Genomic DNA, 23297 nt, shown 5'->3' with positions numbered 1-23297 from the left:
AATTCTGGGGATGTTCCCCCTGGCCCTTTTTGAGAGCAGCCATATAGAGGAATCTTGCAATTGTATAAAAAAGGCCATCAGTTCTGTAAAGCTGCTGGCAATTCATATGCATCTCTGATAGACAAGTTATTGGCTATTTTAAATTTGATGCAGGACCTTTTCTTTAATGGTCTCTTAGCTTCCAGATCCCAAAAGCTTCATGGGGAAACTTTGTTAAAGCCTTACTGAAATTCAGGTAAGAAACATCAACTAAGTTTCCATGATCTAGCTAGCCTGTCACTTGGTCAAAGAAGGAAACCAGATTGGTCTGGCTTATCCATAATGTAACTCACAAGTAATTTGATTTATATCCCATTCCATGCGGCTTAATGGGGTGCCTTCCATGAAGATAGATTCAGGAGGGCAGCCATGTTAGTTTAAAACAGCAGCAGAACAAAGTCTGAGTCCAGTGGCACCTTTAGACCGATTCAAGGTCTAAGTCAGCCTTTCTCTACCTTTTTACTGTAGAAAACCCCCTGAAACATTCTTCAAGTTTTGAGAAACCCTGAAAGTTATGTCAGTGGTTCACACCTCCCTACCACTCCTCTAGACATCACATGACACCAGAAGTCACATGTCACCATTATCCTGGATACTTTAGGCTGATCCTATATTGAGCAGGGAGCAGGACTAGATGGCCTGTAAGGCCCCTTCCAATTCTATGTTTCTATAGTTCTATACGAGACATCACCCAGACACTCTCACTGGAGGTGAAATCATTCTCCATCGCCCCCCAACCCCACAATGTCAGAAATAGCCCAGCAGCCTATTCTGCTGGGCCACGAATAGAACCAGGGTAGACAACTGTTGCTCCATAGCCCCATCACTACCCCCCAAAAGCAGTTAGGTTAAATTGAGAGTATCTTTCTGGACTCCACTTGCTACCTGTGCAATGAGCCTCGACCAGCAAGGAGTTTTATGATTGGGCCCCTTACCCCTCCACCAGGCCCATAACTGGCCATTTGGGGAGGATGGGTGGCTCAACAGAACCATATATGGTCATATCACCCAATACATTTTAATAAAATTTAAAAACTATATTAAAATTAATTCATTCCCATTTCATCTGAGAAACTATTCTGGGGCTGCCAAGAAACCCCAGGGTTTCACAAAACTCCTGTTGAGAAAGCCTGCTGGTATGCAAGTGTTGTAGCATACAAAAACTTACACCTTGAACAAAACTTTTTTGGCCTTAAAGGTGCCGCTAGACTCAAACTTTGTTTGCTGCTTCAGATCCACATAGCCACCCACCAGGATCTATTTTGATTTATATTAGTCTTAGATAAAATCAGAAGCCTTTCCGTTCTTTTTATGTCCCTTTCCTTTTCCTATTTTCTTTCTTTCTCTTTGATATCTATCTTTTATGTTATGTTCTAAAATCCTTAATAAAAGTTATTTTTAAAAAAACGCTTTCAAGTATCACCCGCCATTGGAATTTTGGAAATGCTTTATGACCATTGTGGCTGGAGACCGTGTTACGATCAGCTCACACTTCAGCTGAAATCTGAGACCTCGCAGAGACTGCAGTGGCAAGAGGCTGCAGTGGGTCTTTCTGGCATTTTAAGGAAAGGATTCTTTGATCCACAAGATGGGATGGGACAGAAGAGATAAAATCCCCTGGCCCTGAGGGAGAAGAATTCGTCTTGGTGGGACTATTCTGGTTGACGACAACTGGAAGAAAGAGTTCTCCCACCAGAGCTCTATCTTGATGACTGCCATAGAGCAGAAGAAACAGCTGACTGCCTAGATAAAGACTGCAAAGTAATAGGAAGCTTTTACAAAACTGTGACTTCTAAGCTTCAAGTGCTTGCCTTGGAACAAGATCAGCTAGGGCATTTATAAAGCAAGGGACAGGACAGCCATGTGTCCGTACCATTCGTTTATATTCCTTGAATATAAGTTCTATACTGTTTGGAAATTGGAAATTGTTTTTCATACCACATAGACCTCCACTGACTGAACAAACTATTTAAAATGTGTGCTGGGGAAAGGAGGTGGCCAGTTGTTAAATCGCTATTTCCCTGGGAGTGTGCCAGTGTGGCAAGCTGTCCCCGTTGTAACCAGTCTCTGGGTAGCAGGAAATGCAGGCAGCTGGCAAAACCTTAGCACAGCCAAGTGGGAAGGGAAGTTAAAGGTAAAGGTATCCCCTGTGCAAGCACCGGGTCATGTCTGACCCTTGGGGTGACATCCTCTAGCGTTTTCTTGGCAGACTCAATACGGGGTGGTTTGCCAGTGCCTTCTCCAGTCATTACCGTTTACCCCCCAGCAAGCTGGGTACTCATTTTACCGACCTCGGAAGGATGGAAGGCTGAGTCAACCTTGAGCCGGCTGCTGGGATCGAACTCCCAGCCTCATGGGCAAAGCTTTCAGACTGCATTTCTGCTGCCTTACCACTCTGTGCCACAAGAGGCTCTGAAGGGAAGTTAGTAGTAGGTAATTCCTAAAACCAACAGTTGGGGGCAGCAAACTGAAGAACTAAGGGAGGGACACTTCTGAGGCTTGGGTGCACTGCAAAAGCAGCACCACCCCAGGTGAAGACTCAGGACAGATGCTGGGTGCCTGGATGCCTCAGGGGGCTGAATGGAGTGGTGTTCACAGGCCAGTGGGGCCACTTTTCCACACAAACATCTAATTACTACGAATCTTCCACCAAAAAAAGTTGTGTTTTTCTCACCCTTGTATGCTATTATTAATGAAAAATGCACACGAATGCAAACAAACAAACAAACAAATAAATGGAAGCAAGAGGTAGGATGTTTGGGTACCTTTCTCGAGACAATGGCTTAGGCTCCGGACGGATGGCTGCCATCGAAAGAGGCAGCTGCCTTATGGGAGAAGGGATAGGAAAATTCAAATCCAAGGAGCCTGTTTTCCTGTGCAGCGGTTCCATCTCCATGGCTCCTTGCATTTCGCTTTCAATGGGGCACGAGCCTGCCCTTCCATGGCTAGAGAGAGAAGACAGTTCAGGTCCTATGGCGCCCTGCAGCATCCCTTCCACCACAGACAGGGGGTCATGTGTCGGGGACATGGATGGAGGAGAGCGGGATTTCTTTTTCGTTGAAGCTCCTGCTAGAAGTTTCAATAGTCCACTTTTCTTTTCTTTCTGCATTATAAATGAAACAAAACGAAAACAAAAAGCAGAGCGAAATTTGAGCAGAGATTTTTAACGGAACACCACTTTATTTGCATGCCCTTCAACTTCAAAGGTAGATTTTTAGACTACCGAGCCGAAGTAAAAAGGGTATGTTTATGTCAATCTGTAATTATAATAAAAGGCCTAATGACCTTTTGGGCCTCACAATTTAAGGGCCAATGAATACTCCTGCCTGTGTCATCCAGCCGCCTGAGTGGCCGGCCACCCAATGGCTGCCCGCCCAATCAGGCTGCGTCTCCCACCCCTAACTGTCGTGTCCAACAACTTCACTCACTTTGCCTCAGATCACTGACTGAGCTGCCAGGGGTGCATTGGGGCCCTTTGGGTTAGGCTGGTCTAATCCAGTCTCTCTCAAGGCTCTCCCATCTCGGTTCTGAAAGCACAAACCAGGTCTGAGGGGCCATTAGGGATCCAAAGTTGTTCTAACAAAGATGTCAGCAGGTTTTGTGAATACTTTAGCATATATTCCCTGCACTTTTCCTGATAAAATATGGACTTTTCATAATCCCCACCCTCTGTACTTCTGGCCCTTCACGTCCCCTTGAACTTGCTGGGTTCTAATTTTTTTCATGCCTCCTACACAAAAGGTCTGCCCAGCAAGGAGCTGCACAAAGAAGCGGCCTCTACAGAATAAAAATGGTCCATCCTCAACGTGCCCCTAAGAAGCTTGAAGGGGCCTTAAGCTGGTCTCTGGGAGGCTTCCTGCAACAAACGGCGACTAGAGGTTGAAAGCAAAACGGGGAGGAATTGGCTGCCATGTAATCTCCCCCTAAGAAGAGTCTCCAGTCTGATTTTCCCTTCACATATCTGAAGACATGGCTCTGGAAAGCTCATCTGTAACCACTATGCCACAATTCCCAAAGGTTCCCTCTCCCACACTCAACGAACATTCCAAACCACAGGTTCTTGACACCCATCTCTCCACACCCATGCCCTCATTTGTCACCATGCCACCTCAACCCCCTACACAACACACACATCCAACCCCATGTCTTACGGACTGAACAACCCCTCCCCTTAATCTTCCCACCGCGAAGTTCTAGTGCATGTTGTATTCCTCGATACAACGGGCTTTGCCCCAAGTATATATATAAGTATGTGTTTTGTTAAAAAGGCAGTCACCTCTACAAAGAAGTGATCATTAGTGGCATATCACATTTGCTAAGAGAACTAGATCAGTATTTGTAGGACAGAATCTCATCTGGAAAAAAAAAAGCTCATTAAGGGACGCTGTAGGAAAAGGAAAACAAAAAGTCACGTGACACCCTGCAGACCAGCAGATTTACAGTACAGTCCTAAGCAGGCCTCTTCAAAAATCCTACTTGAAAATTATTCCAGGGATTTACTCCCAGGAACTTGTGTTTAGGACTGTACCATTACAGCAGCATAGGCTTTCATGGACCACAGACCACCTCCTCACATGCACGAGGCAGGTCACAGATATACTGGCACCTACAAAGAAATTGGGAACAGTGCGGATGAACTATAAGAGGTATAATGTACAATAGTATGCAATAATTCTATACAAAAAGTCAAAAGTACACATGACAAGTACAGTGATCATTCACGACAGGTGCAACAGGGGTGGAAAAGTCTGCCTAGTTATATTAAGCAATTTCACTCCTGTCCCAGGCATGCTGCTGTTTACGAAGAACCATGCTGTTCAGGTGCAACTGTCTCATGTCAACCCCTTCCATGGCGCTATCCAAGCAAGGCTTGTTCAGAGGTGGCCTGCCATCGTTTTCCTCCCAAAACCAACCCATTCTCCTTAGCGGTAGTCCATCCAAGTATTGAATGAGGCTGACCCTGCTTAGTTCCCAAGAACTTGGGCCAAAGTAGGCCAATTGAGCTGCTTTATCCCTCAAATTTTCATCACTGTTTCGAACCCTGATGCAATTTAAACTTGCTAAATTCAACAATTTTGCATTGCAGTCCCCTCTGAAGTTCCTTTGTTGGAAAATGGTGATTTTTAGGCAATAGAGCATTCGGGTAAATTGAAATGTTTGCAGAAATGTTTTCTAACGTCACATTTAGGCAAGTCAATATAATGTAGCCCGATCTCCTCAGATGTTGGGAGCCAAGCAGGGCTGGTATTTGAAGAGGAGACCAACAAGGAGACTCTAAAGAGGAAGGGACTGGCAAACCAGCTCTGCTTCTCACTTGCCTTGAAAGGCCCTTGCTGGGTGACCATAAGTTGGTTGTGACTTGACAGAACTTCAGGCACACAATTTCCCATTTGCATCAGATTTGTGTCACTTGGGCCTTCTGTGTAGTCTGACCTGTTTCTCTTTTGCAGACAGCAGAAAGGAATAGTTGACAGATATTTCTGTATATCTTGTCTGCAGAGAAGCGGGTCAGTGAGCTCCTGACTGTCACTGTGCTTATCCTGTATACTCCTGGGCTTACTTTTAGGCCTTGGAGGGCCAAACTATATATGTTGGATTTCCCAACATTTTCCTTAACATTAAAAAGCAGTTGAGGGGGACAGGGAGCTACACTGGGTTGTGGTGCTCACTTTTTTCCTCCTTCCTACTATTGTTTCTGCAACAGAAATCACTTCTCTAAGAATACTATTTAGACAGCAATTTTAAGCAGCCCCCGTCAGATCCTGCTCAGGTATATTCAGTGGGGTTACAGGGTTGTAAAGTAAACACCAATAAATGTTGATCTAAGTCACATTAGAGTGAAAAATAGGGCTGCCAGGTGGAACTGGGCTGGTGGTGGTGGGAATTGGGAGCGTCAAAATGATGTCAGCATGTTGGAAAAATCAGGGTGATGCTCTGGCTTTTGGGCAAAACTCCAAAAGTCAGAGTCGCCACTGTGCCCCCCCCCCCCCGAAACCTTGGGAGCCTCCATTTGTGGCTCCCCATCCACATCCATTGAACCTGCTCTTCTTCCAAAACCTGTGGCACCACGTTGAGGGGGGGGGAGCAGGCACAATGGCTTTCTTGCATTCCTGAAGCTGGGGAGGGGGGCTCTCCAGGGATCTGGCATCCCTAGTGAAAAATGTTGAGTGTCCTTCTCTGCCAGCAGAGGTGCTTTCTCTTGGGGAAATAGCAGGACTTTGGGAGGAAGGCAGGTGGCCATTGTAGATGAGTAAAGAAAGCATCTGGCTCTGTTCTCATGTTTCTCCCAGCACTGCTGCTATAGCTGCCAGAGCAATTTCCAACAACATTTAATTAATCCTTGTAATTGTGAACAGTCCACATGAAGCTATACACATAAGAAACATGTACTTGAGTCGAAAGCTGGGGAGGAAGGACACAAGGGTGAAGCCATTCCAGGGAAATGGTGTGGCCAGCACTCACACATCCTAAGGCACCAGGACATTTGCATTAAAAAGGTATTACAAAGGTTTTAAAGAGGTTCAGATTCTTTTTTTTAAATGGAAAGATGATATAAATTGACTTAGCGGGATAAAAGCTCCAGTTTTTTGAGCTGACATCCCAGTGGAATGCTTTCCATTCTACATTTGGTTTTCAAACAGGCCACAGGGGTTGATTTCAGAAGAGTGATCTCAGCCATGTAATCAAATTACTACATTAATTAGGAAGCCTTTATGAAACATTGCTCAGTTTTGAAATATGAAATCATGTACAAACGCTCAAGAAATTTTAAGATATAAAAGGTTAACTGAAAGTCATGGATAATCTAGTGAAATGGATGACCTGGAAAAAAAATGTAATACAAAAGAAAAAAAGATGTATTTGAAACATATGGTCCAACATCCAATGTTGCCCTGATAAAATAAGGCATTCCAGCTAGCAGAAATGAAATGAGCACTAAAGTGGTGACATTATTGACCAGTGCAGCTCTCAAGTTTTCACATACACAGAAGAAAATAGTTTATTGACTGCTGAGGTTTACACCTCCACACATGTTGGAAGGAAAAGTCAGCTAATGCATTGAATATCCTTGAAGACTGACAACAGATTCAATGATGAAATGCAGCTCACAGCATTGTAATACTTTTAACCTTACATGTATGTGTTCAGTTCAATTTCCTGCCTCTCAGCAAAAGATACGTTTTATTTTGGAAATGCAAAACTATTTAGCCTTATATCCCTTTAAATGGCAGACACTTACATATGTACAGCTCTACAGAAAAAAGCTGATGTGAAATTAAATCTCTCATGTGAAATTAAATCTCTCTCTCTCTGTGTTTGTGTGTATAAAGTTTTGTCAAGTTGCTTCCAACTTACAGAGACCCTATAAATTAATGACCTCCCAAACACCCTATTGTTATCAACCTTGCTTAGGTACTGCCAGCTGAGGGCTATGGCATCCTTAATTGAGTCACCTCCTGCTGGGAGTCTTCAGCTTTTCCTAGAAGTATTTTTTCTCCAGTGACTCTTCTCATAATGTGATCAAAGTATGCTAACCTCAGTTTAGCCATTTTAGCTTCCAGGATTTAACCTAGAACCCACTTTTATTAGGTGGATGCTATTTCACTTTTTTCAAATAAGAACAACAATGGCATATCAACATTATCAGGAAAATTTTTTTCACAGTCAGAGTAGTTCAGCAGTGGAATAGGCTGCCTAAGGAGGTGGTGAGCTCCCCCTCACTGGCAGTCTTCAAGCAAAGATTGGATACACACTTTTCTTGGATGCTTTAGGATGCTTTGGGCTGATCCTGCATTGAGCAGGGGGTTGGACTAGATGGCCTGTATGGCTCCTTCCAACTCTATGATTCTGTGATTCTATGATTCTATTAGTTGTGTGAGGCCATTTCCCTGTCAGATTCATCATTTAACCAATTGTCATAAACTAAATTTCACTCAAAAGTTGTTTTACCCTCCACAACATTACCATGAATAGAAAATGAGAACTTGGGTTTTCTGATGAGCATATATTCAATCAAAAGTTCCACCTAAGATGGGTATGCTTTTATGATGTGAACTAAGAAATCAAAATGGCCCAGGTGCAAGCCAAGCTCATTGGCACCTATGAAGCTACAGAAGAAGAAGAGTTGGTTCTTATATGCTACTTTTCTCTACCAGAAGGAGGGTCAAAGCAGCTTACAGTCGCCTTCCCTTTAGTCTCCCCACAGCAGACACCCTGTGGGGTAGGTGAGGCTGAGAGAGCCCTGATATCACTGCTCGGTCAGAACAATTTTATCAGCGCCGTGGCGAGCCCAAGGTCACCCAGCTGTGGCTGCATGTGGGGGAGTGCAGAATTGAACTCGGCATGCCAGATTAGAAGTCCGCACTCCTAACCACTACACCAAACTGGCTCTAGCAAGGCAGAAGATATTTATCTAAGACCTGGCTGAGATGTATCACTGAGCAGCTGTATCTTCTGCCAAATGATTCATATGCAGCTGATGTAATTAATACCACTACCAGTTTCTTTGAAAAGGTCTGAGCCAAGTGATGCCTGCATCTCTAACAGGACTAGTAGGATTTGGTTCAGCTTGCTCCTGGGCCCATTCCGCACACAAAGGATAATACACTTTCAATGTGCTCTGGCAGCTGTATTATCCTGTGTGGAACAGCAAAATATACTTCTAAAGTGCATTATTTATTGTGTGCGGAATGAGCCCTGGTCTCCAGTGGCCCACCAGAACATTTCCCTCTAAGTTAAATGGCCAGGGCAGTCCTGATGAGTTTTCATACCTGTACGTTGTATGGATATTTAAAGATGTATACTTAAATTATATTGTATGTGTTTCACAAGGAATAAATCCAGAAGAGTCAGTTCTACAGGGGCTCCTTTTTACAAATTCCTATTATTTTAAGCATTCCAGAGCAAGTGTGCTAATTTACACAATCTGTATTTCCCATGCTTTTCTTCTTCTAGTGAGGAGGAAAATAGGCAGATGAGAGAAGCTGATCCTTTATGTTACTCAAGATCTTCTCTCAAGGTGGACTTTTATATCAGAATGTTCATATGCCTGTGTTTGTTTTCTTCTGCCTTTCTGGATTTCTACCTTGCAGCAAGGCCTTAGCACGAGGAAGAAATTTATAGAAGACTGATCCATCTGTCCACGTTGCAAACTGCACCTGTGTGTAATTGTCACACACGATGAACTACATTCAAGATGCATCCACATTCTAGTTCAGAAGTGCTTTCACCATAGGAAACTTGTCATGTGAGAAATAGTTCTTTAATTAATAGTGGACTCCAACTCAAAATATATTCACTTAGCATTGACTAAGCTTCACTTTTTGAATTCCACTTTGAATGATACTTGAAGGTCACTTTGGAGGAACCTTCTGATAATATCTGAGGAAATTTGCATTTAAGGGAGAACTTGGCAAAAAGGAAAGAAAAAAAGTGTGTGGCATCTACATTTCCAGTGTTTAAAGCACTTCTGAACATCAAATGTGTTTAAGAAAAGTAATTTTTGGTACAATGTCATATTGCATTTGTAATACAGGCTGAGGCAGCAAAGGGGAAATCTGCTTTATTACAGAAGCACACTATATTTTGACAGCTGGGATTCATACGTTTGGCTGGGTTAATTGCCAGCCCAAGAAATATTCATGAGTTGATTTTCCAGCACTTTGTCCTTATGGTCTGAGTTTTAAAGATGAAATAGAAAACGGTGGGGAAGATGCTAACCATGACTTTAGCGCTCTGTATAATCATTTTATGGTCTGAAACATCCATGATTGTGAAAACAAATGAGACAAAAGAGATTTACAACACACAATGCAAAGCAGCAATAAGAACTGCAATTTGCATTTTAAGAATTTTAATATTTGGACACAGGAGGTGACAGACAATTTAGCTTACCAGGAAAGTTCCCACAGGGGTGCTGACCTAGAAAGCCCCTGGTGGCCAGTTGAGTCAAGCCCCCCCCCCCCCCCCATGAATCAGGCAAGGCTGTATACTGTTGTCTTATCACCAGGATTTGATTAAGGTGTGAATATCCCAAGTACATGGGCAAATATACGTGTCACTTCCCTTCCTGAAGAACCATTGGTGACAATATATTTTATAACCAATAGGATTGTTGGCAGCTCTACTGAAGAGGTCATGTCTAGTTTTTTTTTAAGTATCACTTCAGTTTAGAAAACCTAGCCCCATTAAGCCAGCAACAATATATTCTGCAATCATTTCAGCAGACACTGCTCCAGTGAAAGAACATTACCCAGACTTTGTTTTGTCTCATGTTTCATGGGAACCAAAGAAACTAAGTACAACAGCAAAAGAGGATCTTCCAGACAAGTCTAATAAATCACTTAACAATTTCAGAGCCAAGTAGTGTAACCCTAAACTGAGCTATGCCCTTCTAAACCCACTGATTGCAATGTACTTAGAAGGGCTTGTCTTCATTTAGGATTGTGTTGCCAATCTCTCTTCTGGTGTAGGAAGGTCATGTGCGCTAGATGCATCCAAGACCATATTGCATATTGAAGGGAAACAACTTCAGCACTCCATGGCTTATACTTGAGTTTTTATCAATGCAGTACAAAACTTGGCAGTGAGACTTACTATAGTTAGAACAAATTAGGATTGAGAAAAACCAATATGTGCAGCTGTGTGCTGTTTTGTTGTGTTTATTTTAAATTTTTCTGGATGTAAAACCATATTGTGGCTTCTCATATTTAGGTATTCCAACGAGGCAAGCATTTTAATGTGTTCTCAAACAAAATGAAATTCAAGCATGAAAGAATGCTAAGTGAGCTAAATGCTTGATTTAGTCCTCACTGTCATTAATATCATAGACACAGTTCTTACTTATCCTGCAGTCTCCTTTTTATGGTCAACAAACCTCTTAACCCCAAAGTGCAGCAGCCCCCCCTCCCCAAATTTACTTCTCCAGTCAAGGAGGCATGATCCCCTCGCTCATTCCTCTCTGCCTGCCTACCTCTCCCCCTTTGCTCACACTGTCTTCCTGTACACATTTACTTGAGGGGCACCCCACTTAACTCAATGAGCCTTATTCTGAGTAAGTGTGCAGAAGAACTCCTGACTGCATCCCCTGGTTGCTCAGTCACCTATCTGGTGAGTGCGATGAAAAACTGCTTGTTCATTTGACCAGCTGGTTTGCTTGCTTGTCAAGCCACTTGCCTGTTCTTCCAACAGTGATAATGGGAGAGGTGGCACTATTCTGTTCTGCCCCATTCACAGAGAAGGTGGAAAGTGCCAGGAGGAAGCAGTAAAACTGTCAGAACACCACCACTTATCCTGGCATACCCCCTACTGCACCATCACAGTTCTGCAGTCTTCAACATAAAATTCGGAACGGTCTCCCTGAACAGTCAAAGTTGCTTAACTTTAGCCTTAGTGTGGTTGAAAAGCAAGTTGGCATAATGGCCCAGAATGCCTCCTTTCAGCTCCATTTGGTTCACTCACTCTCTTGTTCCTCAACCAATCTGGCCATACTGATTCATGCTTTTGTAAGCTTGCAGTCCAATTACTATGTTCGGCATTGGGCTGCCCTTGAAGGGCTGCCCTTGAAGGCCACCCCGACAGTTGGTTCAGAATGGGCAGGCCATTGAATGATTGAAGTATAAAATGTAGGCATCTCTCTCTCTCCCTCTTTTTTGGGGCGGCGGCGGAGGGAAGGGGATATCTGGGGCTTTATTCTATTGGTTTTAAATGGCAATTTTTAAATTGTGACTTGTAAGTCATCTTCAGTCACAAGAAAAGGTGGGATGCAAATAAATAATTGAAAATAGGCTGTAGACCTTAAGAACATTTTGTGAGACACTAGAATTGGACTCTCTACCTCAGCCTTTCTCAGCTTTTTAACCATTGAGAAAGCCCTGAAACATTCTTCAGGCTTTGAGAAACCACAGAAGTCAGCAGGCCACACCTTCCTTCCATACCCCTGGAAGCCCCACATCACCAGAAGTGGCATCATCTAGACACTCCCACCAGATGTGACATCACCAGGCCACTCCCACAGCACAGGAAGTGACAGCACAGAAATATTTTCAAATGATTTGTGAACAGAATTATACCTACACTCGGGGCTGGCTACCAGTTTGTTCTTTTTCACCCAAAGGAGACTGCAGTAACAGGGCCAGAGCAGGACTAGCTGCTCTGACGCCCCCAAGCCCAACCCAGAGCCAGAAACTGCTCAGTAGCCTACTATATATGATCATATGATCATAGATATAGATATAGATATTCCCACCCAATCAGAGGAACCCTTCAGGAAACTCCATGATAAATCCAGACGCGGCCTTGGCCAGGAGAACCCAAAGAGCAATTAGAAATCTGTGAGCCCACATATCAATTCTGTCCTATATAAAACACTCCGAACAAATTTTACTTCTCACTTAGAATAAATGATAGATTTGGGTAGTTGGTTTGCAAATAGTTTGGGGTATATTCCAGCTGTCAAAAAGCACACTAGCTAATGATGAATTAAAGAAACTTCTCCCAGAAGCAATGATTTATCTATCACTGTACAAGTTGCTGTGCCCAATGTTTTGGAAGAATGTAATCAAAATTCTCATCAAAATCCAAATGGTTCAATATTTCAGAAAGAATAATTAGGCACTTGACAGTGCAATCCTACAGAGAGTTATTCTCATCTAAATGCTCTGAAATAAGTGGGCCCAGACTAGTAGTACTCTGTGTAGGAGTACACTAAAAGCCACCCACTGTGATTAGCTTTATCAGATTAAGTTACTGGAACTACATTAGTTCATTCAAATAAGTAGCTTTATTTGAGGTGGCAAACATTAGCTAAATTATTTACCAGTGAAACTGTCATAGGAGTAATTGGCTGATAAATACAGAACCATAGGCTACTTTGTAATTATCAGGCCACAGTTAATCTAGTTTCAGAGGAAACCTTTAATAAATAATACACACGGCTTGGATAAATTTCCTTCTGTGCTTTTAAAGAATGGGTGGAAAATTTAGTACAAGGAATATAAATGAATTCAGGAAGGTGTCCTTTGTCTGTAGTTACAGATAACTGTTGCATGTACAATTAATTGGTTAGTACAAGGAATAAATAAACACAATTTCTAAGCCAAAAATCTGTGACACTGATGTATGTTTGTAATTGTGATCCTCCCTTCTTCCCCATTTAAAGCCTTGATATTTGTAGGAGTGGTCATGTTTCTGGGAATTGGATTCTTTCAGCACTTTCCCTTTTAACAGTGGGGATACTTTAGGCAGTCCCAGCAGAACCAGTTAGTAATTTTTATAACCCAATGAAACAGGCTTTTTGAGACACGGTATTCCTCCTAGTGTCATCCTGCTATAACTTTCCACACCTATAAATATCCCACTAGAATCTACTCATTTCTTATTTCTGTTATTCTTCTATCATTATGCTCAAAGCCAGTCTACCAAAACAGGGTTGCCAGATCCTCCCTGGTCACTGGCAGGGAGGTGAGGCTGTCAGGTCCAGGCCAGGAAACTCATGCGGATTTAGGGGACGGAGGCTGAGGAGGACAAGGGCCTCAATGGGGTACAATGCTATAGAATCCACCCTCCAAAAGTATCCATTTTCACAAGGAGGACTGGAGTAGTAGTAATTCTGGGGATACTCAGGTCCCATTTAAAGGCTGGCATCCCTACCTCCTAAATGTGCTATGTCTAGCCTGGCTTCTAGCCTAGGTAAGTACTGTGCTGAGTTTAGGAATGGTTTGGGAGTTGGGAATAAACACTCTTTGGTTGGGAAGGGTGGGCCAAACTAAACTATTCTCTGACTTTGTCTCAGCTCCAGTTGCTACCAACCTTCCCTGCTCACATTGAGCTTTCTGCATTCCGCAGGGCCTGCAACATGGAGCTCTTCCGCCAGGTCTTTGGTTGAGGCCAGGGCAGTGAGGAAGATCACGCCCCCCCCCCTCCCAAGGCTGGTGTTAGCACCTGGGTATTGCCAGCTAGGCTCTCTCTCTCTACTCCCCAATAGTGGGTATCACCTTGGGTGCGGGGCTTGTTTTATTTATTGCCTGTTGCTGTGTATTTTATATCGCATCAGTCTTTTAATGGGGGTTTTAATGGGATTTTTAATGAGGACATTGTAACCCGCCACAAGTCACTGTATGGGAGTGGCAGGCAATAAATCAAATAAAAAGTCATAATAAAAATAATTTGTTTCCCCCTTCTTTAAGTCTACCTTTTGAGAGGGAGGAAAACCAGTGGTAAGGAAGGTACTAGGCAGTAGAAGGCCCAGTTTTAAATACTTACCCTATTCCCAGAAGGGAGACTCAAGAGCACGCTTAGAAGGTACTGAGTCAAGACAAATTAAAACTATAGACTAGAGTCTTATGTCGGGCTCCTAAAAGTCATGAAAGGTGGTGTCAAGGGGATACTACATCAGACCATTTAAAAACGGTGACCAAGTTGGTTATTTAAATACAGAGCTAAATTATAGTCCAAGTGCTTGGCTCAGTGCTGCTCTGTGAGAGCAGAGAAATAAAACTGATTCACCGTGTATGCAGAGTTGACCTCTGCAGCTGGCAACATCCTGCTCATATATATGTGAGCAAATGGCCTTTGTATGAAGTCCAGGAGACTATGGCACACTCGGGAAACTATCCATCTGAATGAAGGCCAGATTTCAGGGGTGTGGGAACTAAAAGTATAGCGTAAATTGGAAACAGTGCATTAAAAAGAAATTATGGCATAGCTTCTAGAAACACTGTTCTGGGTACAGGTGATGAAATTACTAGCTAAAAAAATCCCAGGATACTACATGGAAAACCATCAAACTTCAGAACCTACTACTAATATAGCTAATTAGGACCACTAGAAACTTTTGAACCGTGTTTTAATTTTCAGGGCAAATTAAGACAGCAGGGGATGCATGTATTTTGTGCTCAAGTGTATATGCTCATCCATCAAGAGCCTCTGCTAATCATTGTCCTGTGAGCTGGGCGCTTTGCTTTCTATGGCTTGGATCCCGTCACTCAAATCCTAAGAACAGTTTCCTGGGACACTGAGCAGACATGAGTGGTGTTCAGAGTAGACCTACTTAGGGCGCCATCTTCTCCTCTGATCAAAGAAGGCACTCTTATTTCTGGACAAAAAGGGAGAGGAATCTGTGCCAATTCCTCCCTCCCACCTTGACCTCTGTGATGTCCCTGGAGGCAAACTGGCCCACACGGGCACAATCTCAGGAAATATACATGGTGGTGATGGGAGGAATCAGGGAATTTGCCATTTATATTGCGTAGCTCCATTCCTGTGGAGCAGAACCCAAACTCTTGTAATTACAATGTGTAACCTGCCAGCAGATGTGCATATGTGTGTGCATGCACGTGCATAAAAACCAGCAAGCCACAAGGAAAAAGGCAGACATTCTTCTCTTGGGGTGCTCAGATATCTTCCTAGTCTGCTTCTAGGCGGAACGCAGTCACCAGGCTCTGCAAGGTTTCCTGTGGGCAGGCTTCAGCACTGATGTATGGGGATGGTTAGCAAAGTGTAAACTCTGCGCGAAAGCAAAACACTGCATTTGTTAAGGATCTAACAGGCTGAGCATTTTAAAAAGCAGCTTGGCACTAGCTTTCATTAACAACACATTTAATGCACTGACGTTGAAAGACTGCTCCCAGGACTGAATAATAAAAGCCCATGCCTACACGATGTATCAATCACATATGGCAATGAATCGTATTTAATCCTGTTCTCTCTTTCTCTCTGTTTCACTGAAGCATAGCAAGGCAATTTTCTGAAAGAAATGGAGACGTTTACAATACTGGTAAACATATCCACCATTTACAAATCAAGGTTTTATTGCACCTTTGGCTCCAACCTTTGGCCTGAACCGCATAGAAGATCTTCTATAAGACGCGTTTTTCTGATTTTGGCCATTCTTTGGACTTTTGGTACCATTTCAAACTTGTGAAAATTTAGATAAAGAACATTGTGAGTGCTGAAAGAACAAACAATTAACAGATGGAGGCCTGGATTGATTTTTCATATGCAGGTGGATACTCAACCAAGCAGTCATTCCAAAAGTAAATCAATAAAACAAGTGTATGAAACAGCTTTAAAAGCCACAGAGCCTCAGTTTTAAACCTTCTTTGTATTAATTCACTTGAAGGTTACATTTTGAAGAGGATGACCAAGAACAAAAGGGCAGATTATACTGAGAATCTTTCACGAAATATTTATGACGTTTGCATTATGTTCTTATAGTGAGCTATAGTGGCCTCTGATCCAGATTACAGGTCTACCCTTGTTAACTTCAACAACTGTGCAGCTATAGATGCTCCCTGCCAATTTACTGGGCCCCGTATTTATGATTTTCCAGGAAGGGCATAAATTCCATTCCACTGCATTGTCATACCAGCCAAATCCATTACCTTTTCATTTTTCCTCTCCTCTGCTTTACAGGCTGTATTGGTTGGACTGCAAGTTGCCAAGCTGCTGATAGGCCCGCCTCCTATGTCTCCATTCAGACTGACGGCTGTGACATTGGGAGGTGTAATTGCTGCTGCTGCTGAAGTCAGGGGAATCATGGGTCTGGCACACTGTGCTCCTGGGATGACATGCACAGGGGAGTGGTGGATGTGCTGTGGAGATACCACCGAGTGTGGCCTGACCACAGTCGCCGGGAGACGTGATGGGGAGTTCTGGGTTCTCAGTGGTGAGACTGTTGCAGTGGGCCGGTCTTGTGCCTGAACAGAAGGGTGCCCAACTGGAAAGCGAAAATGAGAAAGACCGCAATAAGAAAACAGTAAGTCTGCTATTGTCAACATGGTGACTAGGAAGAGGCACAATGCAGTTAAATATTTTGGAAAGTTCCACCCAAATCAACGGCATTTGAAAAGTCTTAATAGTGGGTTTATGTCCAAATTCTTTGATTATACATAAGCGGAAACAAACACAGCAGTACACGGATTGTTGCGTCTTATATCAGGAAAAGTTGCTTAAAATAGCACAATAGTATTTTTAAAAAGAGAGCTTGCAAAAAGAAACTCATTTTGCAGTCTGCAAGACTGCAACCAAAACATTCAGTACACTTAGCTCTTATGTTTTAGGATCAGGTTGAAATTACTGTCAGCCTGCAAAGAAGGTTTCTTACCTCTTTGGGGTCATCTGTACAGTCTAAATGCCTTTGCAGGGCCTTGATTCAGAGCATTCTAGAATTAGGCTTTTATTCACAGAATCCTTCCTGCTCAGTTCTTCCAAAAATAATGCCACAGCAATTGACAACCTTGTGTTGTGCGGAAGAAGGGTGGCTGAGTGACAGCACAGATGACCATTTGAAGAACATCACCTACAGGTAAGCAACCTGTTTTATTTCTAAGTGGTTTCTGCACATAGCATGGATTAGCAGGCTGACCTACCTGCCCAAATGCAGTCAACTGAAGAGAGTGTTAAGCCAGGCTCTCTCAATAGAGGCATTCTTATGAGCTCTGGAATCCAGAGCATAGTGTCTAACAAGGGTGAGATATTGAGACCACAGGGTCACCCAATTGGGCAACAGGTAGAAGTTTGGAGAGCAGGGATATGGGAGGGCACAACATTGGTGCTTTGTGATGTGACATATTCCATGTTCCAGGGAAACCCCAGAAATGATGGTAAGTATCTCTAGGAATTGCTGGAAATTGCATGATAGCCATTGAGTTTACAGCGATTCCTAGATCTACTTGCCATCACTTCCAGGTTCTTTCCTGGAGGTAACATCATAGTGTGTACACCACTAATGTATTATTTCCCCATTTCTCTTTCCCCATTGCTTGCAGTGGCGAGATCAAAGCAGCTTTTAACTCTGAGAAATCCCTGAAACATTCTTCAGGCTTGGAGAAACTCCAGAAGTGGTGTGATCATGCAGAATATGATTCAGAAGATTAGCTATATACAAGCCCACCTGGAGCCCCTTCCCCTTTACACCCCTCCAGGCCCACCCTTGGCCATTTGGAGGAGGGGTGGGTGGGACAACATGATCATATATGGCCATATCATCCAATGAATGCTTAAATTTTAAAAATGTATACAAAATTAACTCCCACCCATTTGGAAAACGCTTCCAGGGCTGTCAAGAAAGCCCACTCCAGTTTTGGTAGGGAGATACTTGTGCTGCAGGCTCAGGATCTTGCTTCGACTTTCATAGAATGTACCTTTAGAGTTCCTTATAATGGCTTATGAGCCTCCACAGCAGAATTTAACAGTAGTTGACAACCAGTTGCCAAAACACTGTAAAGTGACCTTGGAACAAGAAGAACAGAGAAAAAGGACAGGGTGCTTTCTCATAGGAACTATCTTGTCAATATGCAATGCCAGAACTTGACAGGCATCCACTGACTAGAGCTTCCATCTGAAGCAGAAGCCAGAAACAATCTTTGGTGGAATGGTAATGCCAACTCATAGCACTATTTTGTCTCTGTGCATGTACAAGCAAGAAGGGTCACACAGATCTATCTCATGAGCTAAACATGAGCAGGCAGTGTGATGCAGCGGTAAAAAAGGCAAATGCCATTTTGGGCTGTATCAACAGGGGCATCACATCAAAATCACAAGATGTCATAGTCCTATTGAATACGGCATTGGTCAGACCACACCTGGAGTACTGTGTGCAGTTCTGGAGGCCTCACTTCAAGAAGGACGTAGACAAAATTGAAAGGGTACAGAGGAGAGCAACGAGGATGATCTGGGGCCAAGGAACCAAGCCCTATGAAGATAGGTTGAGGGACTTGGGAATGTTCAGCCTGGAGAAAAGGAGGTTGAGAGGGGTCATCTAAGTATTTGAAAGGTTGTCACTTGGAGGAGGGCAGGATGCTGTTTCTGTTGGCTGCAGAGGAAAGGACACGCAATAATGGGTTTAAATTACAACGATATAGGCTAGATATCAGGGAAAATGTTTTCACAGTTAGAGTAGTTCAGCAGTGGAATAGGCTGCCTAAGGAGGTGGTGAGCTCCCCCTCACTGGCAGTCTTCAAGCAAAGGATACACACTTTTCTTGGATGCTTTAGGATGCTTTGGGCTGATCCTGCGTAGAGCAGGGGGTTGGACTAGATGGCCTGTATGGCCCCTTCCAACTCTATGATTCTATGATTCTACTAGCAAAGGAGTTCAGGTAGCCAAAGGACTTTTTCATTCATTGAGAAAGCATAATTTGCAGGTCCTTGTAGGGAACAAGAAGTAGACGGAGCCTAACAAGGCCTTCAAGAATGTTTTGAAGGGAAAAAGCCTGGCCGAGTGTGGCATTGCAGCTGAAGTGGCAGCCAGATACATTGCCAGAGGGGAGGGTTCCAATGCTTGAGAACATAGAAGGAATAAGCACTCAAGGACGGATGCAGCAAGCAATGGGTTCTCATCCATGAGTAGAAGGAAAAAGTCAGAAGCATTTCTGTTTACTGTCCAACAAACACCCTTTCATTTTCAGGAATACCTTCTGCAGAACGCCTTACTAAGCAACCTTGAATATGGGAGAGAGAGAAAATCAAAAGGCCAAATGTCAGAGACACCAAGGGAAAAAATAATAATAAGTTCTCCTTCAGCATACCAGAGGAAAACAGAGAGACTTTGTGCTTTGTTTCTCTCTTGCCCATACACCTAAACAACTTCTTGTTGCAAATACTGGAAACCTTTACTTAGAGAAAGCAGAAGACGTCACCCCCACCCTCTCAAGGTCAGGCGCCAAAGCTGTTATTTGCAGGAAGTGATTCCTTGGTGGCCTCCATCCAAATACAAGCCAGGGCCAACACTGCTTCTGAGAGCTGATGAGACTGGGCCAGGCCACATTTACTACACGCTCAGCTTATTTTGTGCCTAATGAGAAGTGGATTTCCCCCACCCCCAAATTTCCAAAGATGATGAAAAAGTCAAGCATTGAAGAAGAAGAGAAAGTCCTGAACAGAAGGACGGAAGGTCTAGAGAAAACAACCCTTGAAACAATGCAAAGAGCATTCTTGGCAGATAATATTTTCAACCAATGCTGCTGCTGTGGTGGTGGAAAGAGAACTGAGCAGGAAGCTGCAACTTGGAAGAGCACAACGGTGAGCAGGCTGGCAAGAGAGGAGGATTTTGTACCTAAAAGCCCAGCTGTACGATGTTCTGAATTGAGATTCTATGTAGGGGCAGAGTCCGTAGGTGCAATCCACAGACACCACCAAGGAAAATTATTTTTATACAAGCAATGCACCTTTAAAAAAACCCACCACAGCATTCCATATTTAGCATTATTCCTTCTGTAAAGTGGCTGACCCTGTTATGGTAAGAAAAGCAGCCAAAGCATGCCAACTCCTAGCCAAGGTAGGAGTGTCTTCATACTTGGGGGATTTCCTAAGTATGCACAAAAATAAGACTTCAAAAGACACCATAATTAACATGGAGGGGGAGAGGGGGGAAAGATAGAAAGCAGCATGCAAAATTAAGAAGAAGAAGAAGAAGAGTTGGTTCTTATATGCCGCTTTTCCCTACCCGAAGGAGGCTCAAAGCGGCTTACAGTCGCCTTCCCATTCCTCTCCCCACAACAGACACCCTGTGGGGTGGGTGAGGCTGAGAGAGCCCTGATATCACTGCCCGGTCAGAACAGTTTTATCAGTGCCGTGGCGAGCCCAAGGTCACCCAGCTGGTTGCATGTGGGGGAGCGCAGAATCGAACCCGGCTCGCCAGATTAGAAGTCCGCACTCCTAACCACTACACCAAACTGGCTCTAACCTGAGAATGTAAAAGAATTCTGGAAGGAGGTGACTGTAAAGGGTGGGGATTTCTCAGAGGTGCATAGCTTTTCATGCAGACAATTTTTTTTGTGAGGTGGTTTTATGATTTGGTGAAAAGCCTCCCAAATAGTTTTAAAAGCTTCTAATCATAGAACTACCCATAGCAAAACAGCTTAAAAATTAAATCAAAGTAACAGATAATCCATGAACAGAAACAACATTATACAGAAAAAATTAACTCGGCAAGATCTGTGCTCTTAACATGCAGATGGTGTGATCTTGTTGCATTCTGCAGTCGGTATGGGGCATGAAGCGTCTCCATCTTCAGGTGGGACCCCTTATAATACGTTGTGTTACTTTTAAAATCTCCCCAAGCTTCTCATCCCTAGTATTCTAAGAAGCCTGGGAATATCTCCTCCTCCTGGTTTTCAGTTTGCAAATGCAGAACTTTATTACTGAAAACATATTCTTCTGAAAGCTAACATAATCTTTATAGTGTATTCATTTCCATGAACATTTGTGGACAGCATAAACTGTTCTTCCTGTGACTAACTCAGTCATCTCAACTGCATGTACACAATATGAGATCTCTGCCAGAGGCTGAATCTGTTTGTTTTTAATTGTTCAGAACAAGCTTGCACAATAGGGAAGAAATCTGCTGGTCATCAGAAAATATTTCTGAAGATGCTGAATTGCTACAACAAAACACAATTTATTTTTATTTACTGTGCATTAAAGCAAGGCACTGAAGATGTACCATGAATCGATATGCAAGAAATTAACATTCAAGAATGCCATCAAGAAAAAAGGCCAGACTACTGTACACATATTTACATTTCTCTTTTCACAAGGTAGCAAGCAAATCAGACCACTGGCGTTATCACCTGTGTTTGGCCTGCATAATAAATTCCTTTAATCTTTCAACTGCTAATACAATGTTCTAAAATGTAAAGCCATGATTTGTTTGCCGAACGGACTTAGGAGGTTTAGCCCTCTTTGTATGCAGGATGTTTTATGCGCCAAAACAAATCTGTGTAAATATTTGTGAGTGCTGTAATTGATTTCGGCTGTGGCTACAGGACAACCTGATGAACAAAATTCAATCAATAAACATTACCCTAAATAAAACCTGTCCTTATAGCCTGCTGAATTTTAAGCAGAGTGGAATGTTCCCTATAGAGAAGAAAGGATGCCAAGGCCTTGTGTGTCTGAGATACAGGATCTGGACCAGAAGACTGGAAAAACCAAGGCTGATACATACCCATTTGTGCAGAACCGCGAGCCTGGATGACACTGGTTTGAGAAGAATATCTCGAGCAGCTATTCATCTGTGGGGAGGCTGTTGGCTGCTGGGGCTGAGTGGGAGGGGTTGTTATTGGGACAGCAGGTCTGATAACAGTAGCAGGATTCGTAAGAGCTGGGCCTCCTGCATGAGCAGTTCCAAGAGAGCCTTTTGCTGTTGGAGACCCTCCTACAAGATTTCTAGACTGGCCAGTCCCTGCAGGAACTCTTGAAAGAAAGAAATCAAGAAAGAAAAGGGAATATTAAATGCAAACATGGGCATACTGCAATGACTGCTGCTGGATTTCACTTCTCGTTTACTTCTGTACTTGATTCCAGTTTACTTTTTCCTCTGTTTCTTTTTCTTTTAATGCTCTTTCTATTAATTATTTCCTCTGGCTGCCTGTTTTACAATGAAAACTTTAGCAAAGTTCTACCCTTCTAAGACCACTGACGTCAGTGGGCCTAAAAGGGCGTAACTAAGCCCGGGGTAGAAGGGTATATAGGCTGCTTCTTTTCCTTTAACAGGTAGGCTTTGATGGAAGAGGAATGAGTGGATGATGTGGACCATCACTGTTATTAGATTTTAAAAAGAAATATTTATTTTTATTGATGGGAATACATCTACTGGTACACCCCCTGGAACGGAAATGGGTACGGATGTGACGTCCGCTACCCCACCCCAGGCAGCATACCAGAAGATATGGGGGGCAGCCAGCAGAGGAGGCTCAGGCTGTGGACAAGGTGCTGGCTGTGAAACCAGTAGAGGTAGGCCCCTGGCTGGGGCCACTGTGTGACCCGCATGAAAGCTGTGTAGTGAGGCATCGCCTGCGAAGCTGGCTGGGGCCATTGTGGTACCTGGCTTCTTCTATGCAGAGCAGGGCAGGTGGAGAAAGCTGTGCCGCAGTGGTGCCTGGCTTCCCAGGCTGGTCCTGCCTTCCACAGAGCGGGCTAGTCTGCCACTGCGACACCAGAGCTTCCCTGGCCTGCCCCACTCTGTGGAGGGCAGGCCCAGCCTGGGAATCTCTGTCACTGTGGCACCTACCCTTCCAGGCTTGTTCCACCCTCCTCAGAGCTGTGCAGGCTGAGGAAGCTGTCCCGCCATGGTGCTTGGCTTCCTGGGCCTGTCCTGCCCTCCACAAAGCATGGCAGGCCGGGGAAACTCTTCTGCCATGGTGCCTGGCTTCCCAGGCGAATCCCGTCGCAGGCCTGAGCAGGGCAGGCCTGAGAAACAGGAGATGCTGCGATTGCTGATGGAGGGCTCTGGAACTCCTGCTATGACAGGGGGAA

General features: G+C 43.7%; 1 protein-coding gene across 2 annotated transcripts in view; it reads right to left on the bottom strand.

The window, feature by feature from the left end:
* Positions 1-23297, bottom strand: part of SH3RF3 (SH3 domain containing ring finger 3) — a 238939-nt gene that overhangs the window by 8992 nt on the left and 206650 nt on the right. For both annotated transcript variants that reach the window (XM_077343628.1, XM_077343629.1), the window contains 3 exons: positions 21988-22235; positions 16422-16756; positions 2805-3142 (listed from right to left, as the gene is read on the bottom strand). In XM_077343628.1, coding sequence (XP_077199743.1) covers positions 2805-3142; positions 16422-16756; positions 21988-22235 — 921 coding nt within the window. The remainder of the gene's footprint in view (positions 1-2804; positions 3143-16421; positions 16757-21987; positions 22236-23297) is intronic.

The sequence above is a fragment of the Paroedura picta genome, chromosome 6, assembly GCF_049243985.1.
Source record: "Paroedura picta isolate Pp20150507F chromosome 6, Ppicta_v3.0, whole genome shotgun sequence".
NCBI lineage: Eukaryota > Metazoa > Chordata > Lepidosauria > Squamata > Gekkonidae > Paroedura > Paroedura picta.
This window is presented reverse-complemented; position numbering and strand designations above follow the sequence as displayed.